Source organism: Eleutherodactylus coqui, chromosome 3 (genome assembly GCF_035609145.1).
Source record: "Eleutherodactylus coqui strain aEleCoq1 chromosome 3, aEleCoq1.hap1, whole genome shotgun sequence".
NCBI classification, from domain to species: Eukaryota; Metazoa; Chordata; class Amphibia; order Anura; family Eleutherodactylidae; genus Eleutherodactylus; species Eleutherodactylus coqui.
Window position 1 is genome coordinate 184,428,149 of NC_089839.1, and position 13,279 is coordinate 184,441,427.

Here is a 13,279-nt window from a genome sequence, read left to right on the forward strand (position 1 = left end):
TGGCCCAGAGAAGATGCTGGCTTTTCTGGATTGTGTTGAGATATGGCTTCTTCTTTGCATGATACTTGCATTTGTGAATTGCATGGCGAACTGTGTTCATAGACAATGATTTCTGGAAGTATTTCTGGAGTCCATGTAGTTATTTGCATGATCATGTCTGCTTTTACTGCCCTGTTGTCTGAGGGCCCATAGATGTTGATCATCCAATATTAACCATCAGACCCTTATGCACATGAATTGCCCCAGATTCTCTGAATCTTTTGATGATGTTATGTACTGTAGATGGTGGGATATTCAAAGTTATTGCAGTTTTACATTTATGAACATTTTCCGAAATTGTTCTACAATTTTTAGACGCAGTTTTTCAGATTGGTGAACCTCTCTAACATGCTGTTTTTATACAGTCATGTGACTTTTACCTTCAAGCTGTTTTTCAAAAGTACCACTTACTCTTCCAGCCTTTTGTTACCCCTGTTCCAACTTTATTAAGATGTGTTACTGCTATCAATTTCTAAGTCAGTCCATTTTTTAAAATGAAATGGAAAAATGTCTCACTTTCACCTTCTGATATGTGTTCTGTCTTCTATCGTGAATAAAATATGGTTAATCATTGCATTCTTTTTTTCTTTAAATTTCTTTACTTTTTACACAGCGTCCCAACTTTTTTGGAATTGGAATTGTAGTAAAAAAATCTACATAGACTTGCTGATTCGGGTAAGGAAGTTATCATGTTATTTTTACTGAATGGTGAAAGCTGTAAAAATAACCCCCCCAAAAAATTAATAAAAGTTATACAGCACATCATATGAACCCCAGAGAGGTGTCACTGAAAAATACAACTTGTCCCCCCCAAAAAGCCCTCATATGGCTATGTCCCTGCATTATAGCTCTTGCAATGTCACAATTTGGAAACCCCTGGTCTTTAAGGCACAAAATACACCCATCACTAAGTTGTTAAACCATATATACAAGTTGGAGCTATAAGGGACTCACCCCTAAGGTGTTGTAGGTGATGCCGCCTTGAAGGACTGAAGGTGTGACAATGCCTAGGATATACTAGGCTTCACAATGGAGCACCAAGATAGCGACTCCAAACTGAACTGAGCATTGTCCAGGGACATTTGTTTATTGGCTAAGGGCTGGCCATAAAAGAAACAATTATTGCTGCGCCATAGGTGTGCAGGAATGTTGCAGACTGAAAAAAACTGCTGACTATTAGGAAAAGGCAGAGAACAGCGTCAGAGAGTGAGAAAGAGGAGAAGCAGCAGGAGTGCAGAACCTGGATGTAAGAGCACTACTTGGGGAGCAATGCTTGCTACTAGAGGGAGTAAACAGCTGTGCTACATCTCCAATCTGGTTGGGGACAGCTAGACTACTACAGGTAGTAGTGGCACACAATGGAACCTTAAGTAAGACCAGCCTCAATTCAGACATTGGGTGTGCAAATTGATAGGAACATTCTTAGGTAGTCATTAGAGATGAGCGAACGTACTCGGATAAGCACTACTCGTCCGAGTAATGTGCCTTATCCGAGTACCGCTGTACTCGTGCTGAAAGATTCGGGACGCTCCGCTGCTGACAGGTGAGTCGCAGCGGGGAGCGGGGCAGAGCGGGCGGGAGAGAAGGAGAGAAAGATCTCCCCTCCGTTCCTCCCCGCTCTCCCCTGCAGCTCCCCGCTCCGCAGCGCGTCCCGAATCTTTCAGCATGAGTACAGCGGTACTCGGATAAGGCACATTACTCGGACGAGTAGTGCTTATCCGAGTACGTTCGCTCATCTCTAGTAGTCATTAATCAACATGCCTGTTTAAAAAAATCTGTGGACTGTGTGGAAGATATCATGCTGTTGAGTGAACCATCGCTATGTGCACTGCTGCAGCTTGGCTGACATTGTACAGAGGGCAGTGCACAAGTTAGTGACTGCAGAAGGCCTTAGTCAGACGGGCGTTTTTTCGCGCGATTTGCGGATCGCATGACGGATGCGCATCCGCAAATCGCGTGACCGGTGCGCGCAAGTCGCCCGCAAATCGCCCGAAAATCTGCTCCTAGCCGCGTTTCATTAGAAACGGGCCGGAGCTGTCCAGCGCATTGCATTCAAAGGAGACGGCAATAGAGCCGCCTCCATTTAAAGCAATGCGCTGCGGGCGAGCCCGGGATGAATTGTCGGTAAGGGCTTAAATATATAAGCCCTTCCCTGCAATTCATCCTAAAATGTGTTAAAATAAAAAAAAATTGTATATTCACCTTCTGCCGGCAGCCGGAGCTCCGTGCGGCCGTCCTGCAGTGGGTGTGAAGGGGGTGTGAGTCAGACCTGCCCCCTGATTGGCTCAGCGCTGAGCCAATCAGAGGCATGCCTCACTCACACCCATTCATGAATTCATGAATGGATGTGAGTCAGACCTGCCCCTGATTGGCTCAGCGCTGAGAGGCAGCAGTCACTCACCCATTCATGAATTCATGAATGGGTGTGTAAGTGAAACCGGCCTCTGATTGGTCAGGGCTGTGACCAATCAGAGGCAGATCATTCAGCAGGCGGGGATTTTAAAGCTGTGGCAGAGAAGAATGATTTGTCTTCTATATGTTCTCAATGGGGTCGGCGCTGCTGCCGCCGGCCCCATTGAGCGCATATACAGAAGAGAACAGGAATCGCAGATAGGTGCGATCTGCGATTTTTTGTTCTATAATTTATCGGACGAGCGCATAAAAAGCGCTCATGTGTCCGATACCATTGCAAAGCAATGGTTTTATAAAATCGCCGGACGCATGCGCATGCGCAAATCGCGGCTAAAAACGCCCGTCTGACTAAGGCCGAAATGTTTTCAAGTGGATTTGAACACGGTGTTGCCAGTAAATCGCATTGAAAATAGTAGAGGCATTAATCCTTTAAAGAAAAACGGTTTGTGACGCTACTAAATTCATATTTCAGCTAAATGGGATTAATCTTCATACCGCATTACTGAAACTGCTTTTCCAGCAATGTTAAGTATTGTGCATAAAGTATTGTTATTCCTAGGATGTAGTTAGCAGTAGCTAGTGCCAATGTATTTAAAGTGAATGTTTGATTACTTAATGCTCATTATAATCAAGTTCAATTTCATTTCTTTATTCTTAAATAAATATTGTAAACTTTGGTTACTCCATCTGCTGTATCGTATCCTGAATCCTGTGTTACCACACCAACATCTGCAACAGAGCCACGTGCACAGCTCCTATATAACAACACACTGAGTCACTAAGGCTCCGTACTACCGAGTTGTGGATACAGAACCACTGCATTTATTTTGGTGTTTGCATGGCACCATTTCACAGAAGCATTCTTTTCTATAACTAATGTTTCCAGGAATGAATATCTCTGTAATATGGCATCCAATAGAACATGACATGATAGAAAAGTCTCCTATATGTCTCCATATGAAATCAGAGACAGTCTGGGGTACAGTATAGACATCTAGGGATATATATATATATTGTTACCAGGATCTGTAACTTTGAACTCTAAATGGGTTGTCCAGCCCCCAAAACATTTTTGATATCTGCCACATGTGCCGATCCCCACTGCTCCTGTTCTGCCAGTGCCTGATCCCCTGCTTCTCCTCACTTACTGCTACAATGTTGTCCTAAAAAAAAGACATGTGTGCTGCTGCAGTGGGCACATGTCCTGGTGTTGGTGGCGTCATAGCTACAGCAGCAAGTGGAGAGAAGCTGGTGACTGGACTCCTTCGGAACAGAAGCAGGGGGTTCAGGATAGGTGAGCATTACTTTTTAAATGCTTTCCAACACACTGTGCAGGTTTCAAAAACTTTTGGGGGGCTGGATAACCTGTTTAATACAGCTGTGTGCAAGACATTTTAGACTAAGGATTTCCTGAGGTTTTGCAATGATACACTGAATCTCGCGTTGTACAAGGGTAGTAATTTGCGGAATTCCATAATTTTAATGTGACCATGATTTGTCGGTTACATTTTTTGCACCATGATACAGAATAACTAAAGCAGGTAAACGTCATTAACATTGTCTTCTATTGGAGAGCGAGCAAAGAAAAAAACCTCTTTTGTGTGACTTCAGCCTTAAATAATATTTTCCCTCAAATACTGCCACCGATGTTTTCCATCCCATGAAGCTGAACACATTTTTGTATTATTGCAGGATTTTTTATATTTCTAGATACATTTAATTAGCGAATTGCAAATTTTTATCTACTATGTAAAACCAACCCCTTTGACATCATGTCTACTCAAAAGCTAAACTACCATATAGAAGTAGTGTCAACTCACCAGGCAAGAGTATGAGTCGTTGAGTCTATGGTCTAGTGTAAGCCGCTGAACCATCTCGAATAGGGTGGAGTGATCAAAGTTACACGGGTTTGAAGATATGAATTCATCCATGCCATGTTTTTGAGCTCTGTCGGCATCTGTTTGTGTTCATGTGTGGAGAAAAACATGATTTAGAGGAATAGAAATAATATATTTTCTTTTTCACCCAATGAAGCCTAGTACCAAAAGTATAACCCAAAATATATTGATGTAAAAATAACCTAGGCATGTACTTTATTGTTCAGCTAGGTGTCCCTAGACCTTATGAGTGAACGAAGAACATTAGTTTCTCTTTATGAACTTATTAGCTAGACATTAACACTTATTCTACATTTAAAACTGGAAAGTAGATGCAAAGAGAAGACACATAGCATCTTAGGGTCATTTACGACAAGCAACAGGCCCACACATCCTTGTCCAAATGCTGAAATTGTTTAAACTTTATATATCATTGCGTTAACATGTACACATATAGAGTATTAATGGAAGTCAAAGAAAATAATGGTCTCAGGTTGTCACATGGTATACTTTACGGCAATTTTTGATACATAGTTTTTGATACTTGTTGAGGTTGTATGTTCCACTATCTCGTGGCTGAAAGCTCTCACCCTTCAACATAACAGGGTGGCAGTGGTTTTTGCTAGGAACTACAAAGATGATGTGTAGAATATGTACTAGAATCATGAAATTGATATGGATTGGAAGGCATGGTAGATATGTATATTTGATCCTACACTGTTGATAGGATTCCTTGTTAAATTATGTGTGACTTGCATAATGTGACTTAAGCTGGACAAAGCAGTATGGGCATAGGAAAACATTTTTGGTGCATATTTGGGTGCACCTTTTTCGTTTTCTACTGGAAGTAAATGACCCTTTAATGTCAGGAATATCTTACTCCAATTCAGTCACTTTCTGGAATCCTTTATGTTAATATTTATTTCAGGTTTAGATTTATTTTTATTTGCATCCATTGTTTGCATCCTTAATTATCTCATAGTATAGCTCCATTTATTGTGATTTTTTATTAGTTATTTATGCAACACATGGACTACACATACATTTCCACAGCAATATTTTATGATATAGATTGGAGATTGTCAATTTTAAATAAGTCACACACTTACACACAAAAAAAATTATTTGTATGGCCACAAGAAACATATGGAAATGTTTTTGTCACTTATTATCATTGTTACAATAAGGAAAATGGGGCACATTTATAAATAAATCAAAGTTGCCAACAGTCCCAGTGTTTGCAGGACTGTTTTATGAACTGACACGCACGAAGAAGCAGAGTTCAAATTATTTTAGATTAAAAGAGCATTTTTGACCAATTTTGAGGGCTCTAGCACACATGGTGGACTGACTGCACTTATTAATCGTGTGCACCATTTTTAAACAGGCACAGATGTCATGTTGTCTCATTAATAGGGCACAACACCAATTTGGCCATACCCCCTTATGTCCTTACCCGTGTATAATTTGCATGAGCTGCGTACTTAAGACATTCAGCTGTCTATTTTGTCTGTATACCAGCCCTTTGGAGGGTTGACACTTTTATATATAAATGTGTATTTTTAAGCACTCTTAAGGTTGTTCACTCATCAAGTATTGAACAATGTAAGTGATTGGGTTATAACAAACCCCATTCACTTACAGTGGGAGAAATCCACAGCGGAATCTAATCATGCTGCAGAATTTCAAATCTGTGTGGATTTCATTGAGGATTTACATGTGTAAACTTTACACTATGTGTGCATATACCCTTAAGTAGTCTGAGCAGATCTATGCAACTTGTAATGCCTTTATTTATTTTAATTTATGCTAATTTTGAGTGTTACAAGGAAGTGAACATAGACTCATCAAGCTTATAAATGTTGTAAATCACCAATAAAATAGCAGTGAAGCTTTTAATTTAATTTAAAATATTCAACCATTGGGTATTTTATTATTAAATATAAGGATATTTTAAAAATATGAAAAAAACAAGAAAAAAAACAAAACAAAATATTCTCCAAATTTTTTAAAATTGATATCACTTTTAAATGTACTAAATAATATTATGTAAAGTGCTCTAAAATATTGTTTTAAAAGTAGTGGCTTTAGTGCTAACACATAAGATTAAAGTATAATTCCTAATATTTTAACACAAAAATACACAGGGATCATGTTATTTTAAAACCATAATTTTCCTTTTTATTGTTTTATCAATTAGAAAACATGGCAAAATCATAGAAAAAAAATTAAATGTATCTAATTCTAATGAAAGAAAAAAAAAAACATTCTAGCCGACCACTGAGAAACACTCAGTCTCCTGCTGTGCATGCTGTTAGCGTTCTATAGCTCAAGTGGGTAATCTTCTAGGAGATTTGAATATAAAATGTAAGGATACATTAAAAGTTCTCTTCAGATACCAAAAGCAGAAGTGAAACAAGTGTATACACCAGCAGCAGAACAGCTTTAATAAATGATCCTTTATAGTCATCGAAAGATGTTGAATTTTTTTAATTCACAAGACTGTCCAGGGGCTGATTTCGTTTTCTGTTTACCCCATGGAAGTCTTATTGTAAAACAAAAACAAAAAAACACAAAAAAACCCATAATTTTCTTGGTGAAAATTAAAACTAAAAAAACCCTACACCCCCCCAAATCTCTTTGTTAACCTTTCTTTTTGAAGTCACTGACATAGGAATCTAAGACAACAAAGGATTTACATACAATACAAAAAACGGAGACACCACATAAGTTTCCTGACCTGAATATTAGTGGTGGTCATGTGATGTTTGATCATTTTTATGAAAACAACACAAAGTGGTTTTTTTTCCCAACATAACAAATTGTAATTTACATTTAATACAAGGTACAATAAGATTTATTAGTAATTCGGTGTGAATGTATTTACCCATTTTTTTAATTATACACTATGTTTTTCAAAAATGCTTTCTTCCAGGCTACACGTTCTGCTTTGTGTGTATGTGCATAGGAAAGTTTTTTTTTTATTTAACCCATGACTTCCTAATAAGTTTAGTTGTAATAAACTGTTTAGTATTGCTTAAATAAACCAAAAATTAAGTGGGCCACATTTGTTTTAAGTTGATCACAGCAACAGGAAAGAACTTTACACTGCACACATTCAAAAACCATGTCTAGAGGCCCGAAATAAACACACATACACACGCACAAACATATATGCTGCAAGCATCCATTTTTTTTTAAATTTAGGAAAGTCATAAAAATCAGGTCTGTTATAGTACTGCGTATTGGTTTTGCTATTTGTTTTTTCTTTTCCCATTTTAATGCTACATTAGCTATGAAAACTTATTCCTAAACATTTACTTTTTCGGTCACTATAAAAATAGCATATAAAAAAAGTTTTTGTCTTAAGTTGATCACTTTTTTAATCTTAATGAAACTTTTTGAAAGTACAATTGGTGGCAATATGCACGCTTTATTGCCATTGTTGATAGTGTACCACATATAATAATAAGATTACTAATAAATCAAACCCTAATATAAATTCTAAAAAAAAAAAAAAAAATACTTAAAAATGATTTGTTGAATTACAAGAATTTCTGAATAAATAATGTTTAGTCATTAGCTACAAAACTGTAAATGAATATCTTCTGCACTAAGTGGCAATCGTCTTGGAATACTAGCCGACATCAAATAACAACAACAGAATAATAATACAGAGCATTAACGTCATTGGATATGTTTTATGCAAAAATGTTCAAATTTAAAAGCAGTTAATTCAAAAATACAGTTCATGGGAACATATGTCAAAAGTAGCATGCTTTTTTTTGTGATTTGCACACATTTTGTTCATGCTATTAATGTGGAATGTTATAGTTGGGTTTCATGCTTTTTGGCGCAGGAAGACAAGCCAGATAATGCAAGGTTATGGCAGGCCTCCAGATGCCGAAAACGCCTGAAACATCATAAGTGAATGTAGCAGATACGAGTTGATCATACAAGAAAAAACATAGCAGTGAACTGAATGGAGTGTTAAAAGATTTATGTCAAGCAGAACAAACAATCGTCAAGATCTCACAAGATAGCGAATGGTGCAAAGTACTGAGATTTCAATCCAAGAAGTCCATTCATTCGTTCTCTCATTCATCCTTTCCCTTTTTATTTTTTTATTTGAAGATATATCGGTATAGTTTTTGGCTTAATAAAAATAGCAACCTCCAGCATGTTATCATATTGCAGCATTGCTTTGCTGGAGTCCTATTCAGACACCCCAAAAAAGAATATTGTATCTGCTTGAAGAAGTAAGGATAAGATTCTGCCTGCTATCCAAGGGGAATGTAAGCAAAATAAAGGAGAGAAAGAAAGAAGGAAGGATAAGGAGTATTGTATTCATGGTCAGGAGGGACATCACCTGCTCCATCTCATATTGCATTCAAAATACTCCAAATACATATTTGCCAACTCTCATGACGAGTCTAATGCCCGCTTGGGTATTCAAAAATAAAATTATAGAAATAAGTGATAAGAAAGAAACTAAAAATCCACAAAACTGAACAACTTAATTGGACTATGAGAAAAACGAGAGAAATAAAATAGGACTAACAGATCATCTACCAATATTGATACAGTTTGAATAGCATTCAACATTAAAGGCACTCAACCATGACTTGTGGTTTTTCAAAAAATTGCTGCTCTTTCTCTAAACATTCTTTTTCTAGCCTTGATATATTGAATTACGTTTTGGGAAAATAATGCAAATATCACTTGCATAACATTTTTTTAATGTGACCCTTAAAAGCCTATCACAATTGATCTTTTTGGTAGTGAGAGTTCTTAAAGGAACCAAGTGTACCTTCTCATCTAGATGAACATTTTGTCATTGTTGTGTAGATTCCATTGTTTGTTAAGATTTGTGTACTTCATTTTAATTGTAAGACTAGAAAATGTTAAGATTATTTGGAAAATTTCTGGATTGGATTAGAAATCTAATTTGATTCTTCAGCTGTAGTTTTGACATGGTTGTCAAGGAATTAATGAATACAGTGTATTTTTTTATTGGAAGAGGATAGGTTATTAATGCAGATTGGGGGCAGGTCTGACTCACACCCCCTTCACACCCACTGCAGGCCGGCCACGCGGAACTCCGGCTGCCGGGAGCAGGTGAGTATATATATATTTTTTATTTTAACACTTTTCTGGATGAATTGCAGGTAAGGGCTTATATATTTAAGCCCTTCCCGACAATTCATCCCGCGCACGCCGGCAGCCCATTAAATTCAATGGGCAAACATCGTTCTTCTCTGCCACAGCTGTTACAGCTGTGGCAGAGGAGAATGATTTGTCTTCTATATGTTCTCAATGGGTCGGCGCTGCTGCCGCCGGCCCCATTGAGCACATATAGAGAAGAGAACAGGAATCGCAGATAGGTGCGATCTGCGATTTCTGTTCTATAATTTATCGGACGAGCGCATAAAAAGCGCTCATGTGTCCGATACCATTGCAAAGCAATGGTTTTAAAAAATCGCCGGACGCATGCGCATGCGCAAATCGCGCGAAAAAACGCCCGTCTGACTAAGGCCTTACAGTTATACAGCTCTGATGTTGGAAGACGTCCATCGGGGTTCTCTTACTGTATATTGCCAGCCTCTCTGCTGCCAGAGCCTATCCAACATTTTACCTCATGCAGTACTGGCTTTAGCCAGCATATAGCGCTGTTGTATAACGGCAGAAAAAGAGTATGCCCCCTAGGAAAACCAGGATACAAATTGGATTGGAAAGGGTTAAGTATAATTTTCTACTTTAAAAAGGTGTCTATGTGCCCTTGGACCTCCAAAACACATTGCAGTCCTTTGTTCTGTGGCTATTTATTAATAAATGGTCTTACTGTTCCTTCACCTGCATGATCCCTTATAGGGTTATCACTGGAATTGGATCAGATTAGTTTGGAGTCTACCAGGAAGGGGGTAGTAGCTATCTTTCCCCCACCCTCTCCAGAACTAAGTTACTTTTATTCAGGTGTTTTTTGCCCCACCCATATCACATTTTTTAGAGTCTGTGCATTCAGCCAATAGCCATCCCATTGATTACAACAGGCATCCCATTGATTTGCATTTGGAAACAGTGTTCCTGTCTTGACCATGTGTTTTTCCCAATGAATATTGAAAACACATGTTACGTAAAAAAAAGAAATGACATGACACTTTTTTTTGTTTTATGCATCGTTTTTTTGCTACAGGAGTCAATTGGATTTCAAAATATGCGTCAAATACACAGCAAAATTCAAGTCAAAATATGCATCAAATGCAAAAAACATGCCTAAAAACAGAGTGTGTTTTGTGTGTGGATTTTTTCAGCCCAATGAAATATGTCCTGTGGACATAGCCATAAGCGCTTGCCATTTTTTTTGTTTTTCATTTATTAAGGACTCTTAGCTTTAAATTAGCTTTCTTGACTAAAATATATATTCTGACATAGGCTCATAAAAATAATAACATTTTAGTAATACATATGGCTCTGTTGTCATCTGTATTGTGGTTGCTATTGTAACATAGACCAAAACCACAATACAGTCCTAGATTGACAATTAGCAATGGCCACCTACTGACTTTAATAGGCCATATCTTACTACACTGTGTCTGGGTTCTTTTTATTTTTGTAATACTATAACTTTAAGATCAACAGGAATGATTTTCAGAGGAACCAACAAGATTAAGAGCACAATAAAGTAACACATATTAAGGCTCCGTTCACAATTGCCATCAGTGGCTCCATTGGCAGTCCCATCAGATCTCACAGGAACAATATGTTTCCTACCAAAACAGACACCACAACGAAACCCTAGAGACCCCTTTATAAGTCCACGGAATCTATTGGGTGTCGGTAGTATCCATCATGTGACAGATCTGGTACTGTGTTATTTTTTCTGTTATAAACAAAAACCACAATACAAGTGTGAACATAGCCTAAGGAATACATTGCAACAGGGACATTAAATAACAATCACCATTAAAGTTTTCTGGTAGGGTTAGTTTGCCTTTAATGTCATGTTCCTGGCACTAACTATTGCGCGTTACAGGCATATAAGTGAACTCATCCACGCGGCTCATCGAAACCACCAATGACATTAACAGACAAGTTATGAAACAAAAAGAAATGTGGCAGAAAAGTAAAAAAAATTGCATTTTCCTGTTGCAGTGCAAGATGATCTGGTCACAAGCATTTTTGCAATCCATGGGATGTAGTTGTGAATAATAAATAAAGGTAAAATAATAAAATAAATATACATGAAGACCAGTATTAGGCCTTAGAAAACACATACGCACAAAAACACAAAAGAAAATGAACAAAACACATAAATAATCTAGATCAAGAGCATCGGATGATGCTAGAGTACAAGCCAAAGAGAGAAGGCAATTATGCAAACATCACATGCATCCTAATTTCAGTATGGAAACTTACAATTCAAACCTAGATTTAGGAAGACATGAATATTTTGACTACAAATCTAAACATGAGAAAAGTTTAGAGAGATAAAAAAAGCACACTGCATATGTCAGATAATCTGGTCAGATTATCTGAGCTGTGCCATCTATAGGGAAGCACTTACCCTTCAGTCCAGCTAGAAGTTTGCAGGGTAAGAAGAAACAAACCAGAACAACATAAAGACTCAGGAAAGCAGACAGGGGCCCCAGTTTAGCAAGTTAAGTACTAGGGTTCAGGCAAAGAATGAAAAAGAAAACCTTCAGAAAACTTTTTGAATTTCTAGTCAACTTTTTTGATTTTTTTGAATTTGTTTTTAACATCATAAAAAAAAACATATCTATAGTAAAATATTTATTTTGCAATAGCAGAAGTGCCTGATCATTCCATATAGGTAGAAAGGCATTAGAATATAAGAGGATTAAACATGAATGTGAAAATCAAGTTAGAGAGCATTTTAGTTTAACGGAAAAATATATATATATTTGATTTTTTCAATGATATTTCTGGGCATGTGTTTGATTGAATGTTCTACTGCGACAGACAGGACAGACAGTAGGTGCTTGCAGACAGGTGGTCACTTTTATGAAGCTTACGGTAGGCAATAGGCTTGCGTGTTTTTTTTTTTTAATGACATCCCGTAGTGTGTCATGGATATCATTTTTTAAATCTTTTTTAGATATACAGATAGATAAAAGACACAAGACAGAAAATAAAAAGAAGTAGGGGAGGCATTAGACCGATTCTCAGTTAGCCAAATAAAAGTGATTTGTGGAATCACACAAATGAATGAATAGCAGGGTCTAGTACTTTTAGATTTTAAATGCAAAAATGAAGTCCACCCTAAGTTTCAGAGCTGCCATGATAATCATTTTAATTTGAGTCATCAAGAACCTTTAGATGACCTGAAGATGTATACACAATTTAATGCTGGGTATCTAAAATCTATTCACCCCCTACGTACCCCATAGACAGCTCTGAAAGAGAGAGCGAACTATGTCTTTCTCTGCAATATAACACATGTTGAAATGCTCGGGGGCTGGGTTCTAGGAGAGAAGCTTGTCTATGGTTCTAGGTTTCTCTAGACACAAAAAATATACAAGATATACTAGACATAGATAAGGACAAGGAAATTCTAGTTACAGAAACAATAGAGGAACATTGATATCACCTTACCTGTCTGAAAAGAAACAAAAATTAGGCATCTTAAAATGCAATACTGGATTGTTAAGTTACATTTTTAGAAAACAAGTGATATTGTACTTAAAGAGGTTTTCCGGGACTTTTTATTGAAACTCCGCCAATCTGATATTGATGAGCTATCATTCTAAATATAAAACTCCTGGAAAACCCCTTTAAGTAGTCCGTCCAGTAAAGCCTATATGGAGCCTATACAGAAAGGTTTCCATATTAGGTTGTCCCCCTTTTACTTCCCTCTCCCCCATTTCCGTACAGGATTCTGGACTGCAAAGTATATTCATGAATCCGGAAGGGAGGAACACAACTGCAAGAGA

The 13,279-nt window shown here is 37.4% G+C and overlaps 1 protein-coding gene across 7 annotated transcripts in view; it reads right to left on the reverse strand.

Annotated features, from left to right (window-relative positions):
- Nucleotides 1-13,279, reverse strand: part of CADPS (calcium dependent secretion activator) — a 483,917-nt gene that overhangs the window by 179,488 nt on the left and 291,150 nt on the right. For all 7 annotated transcript variants that reach the window (XM_066596628.1, XM_066596625.1, XM_066596629.1 and 4 more), the window contains exon 12: nt 4,272-4,408. In XM_066596628.1, coding sequence (XP_066452725.1) covers nt 4,272-4,408 — 137 coding nt within the window. The remainder of the gene's footprint in view (nt 1-4,271; nt 4,409-13,279) is intronic.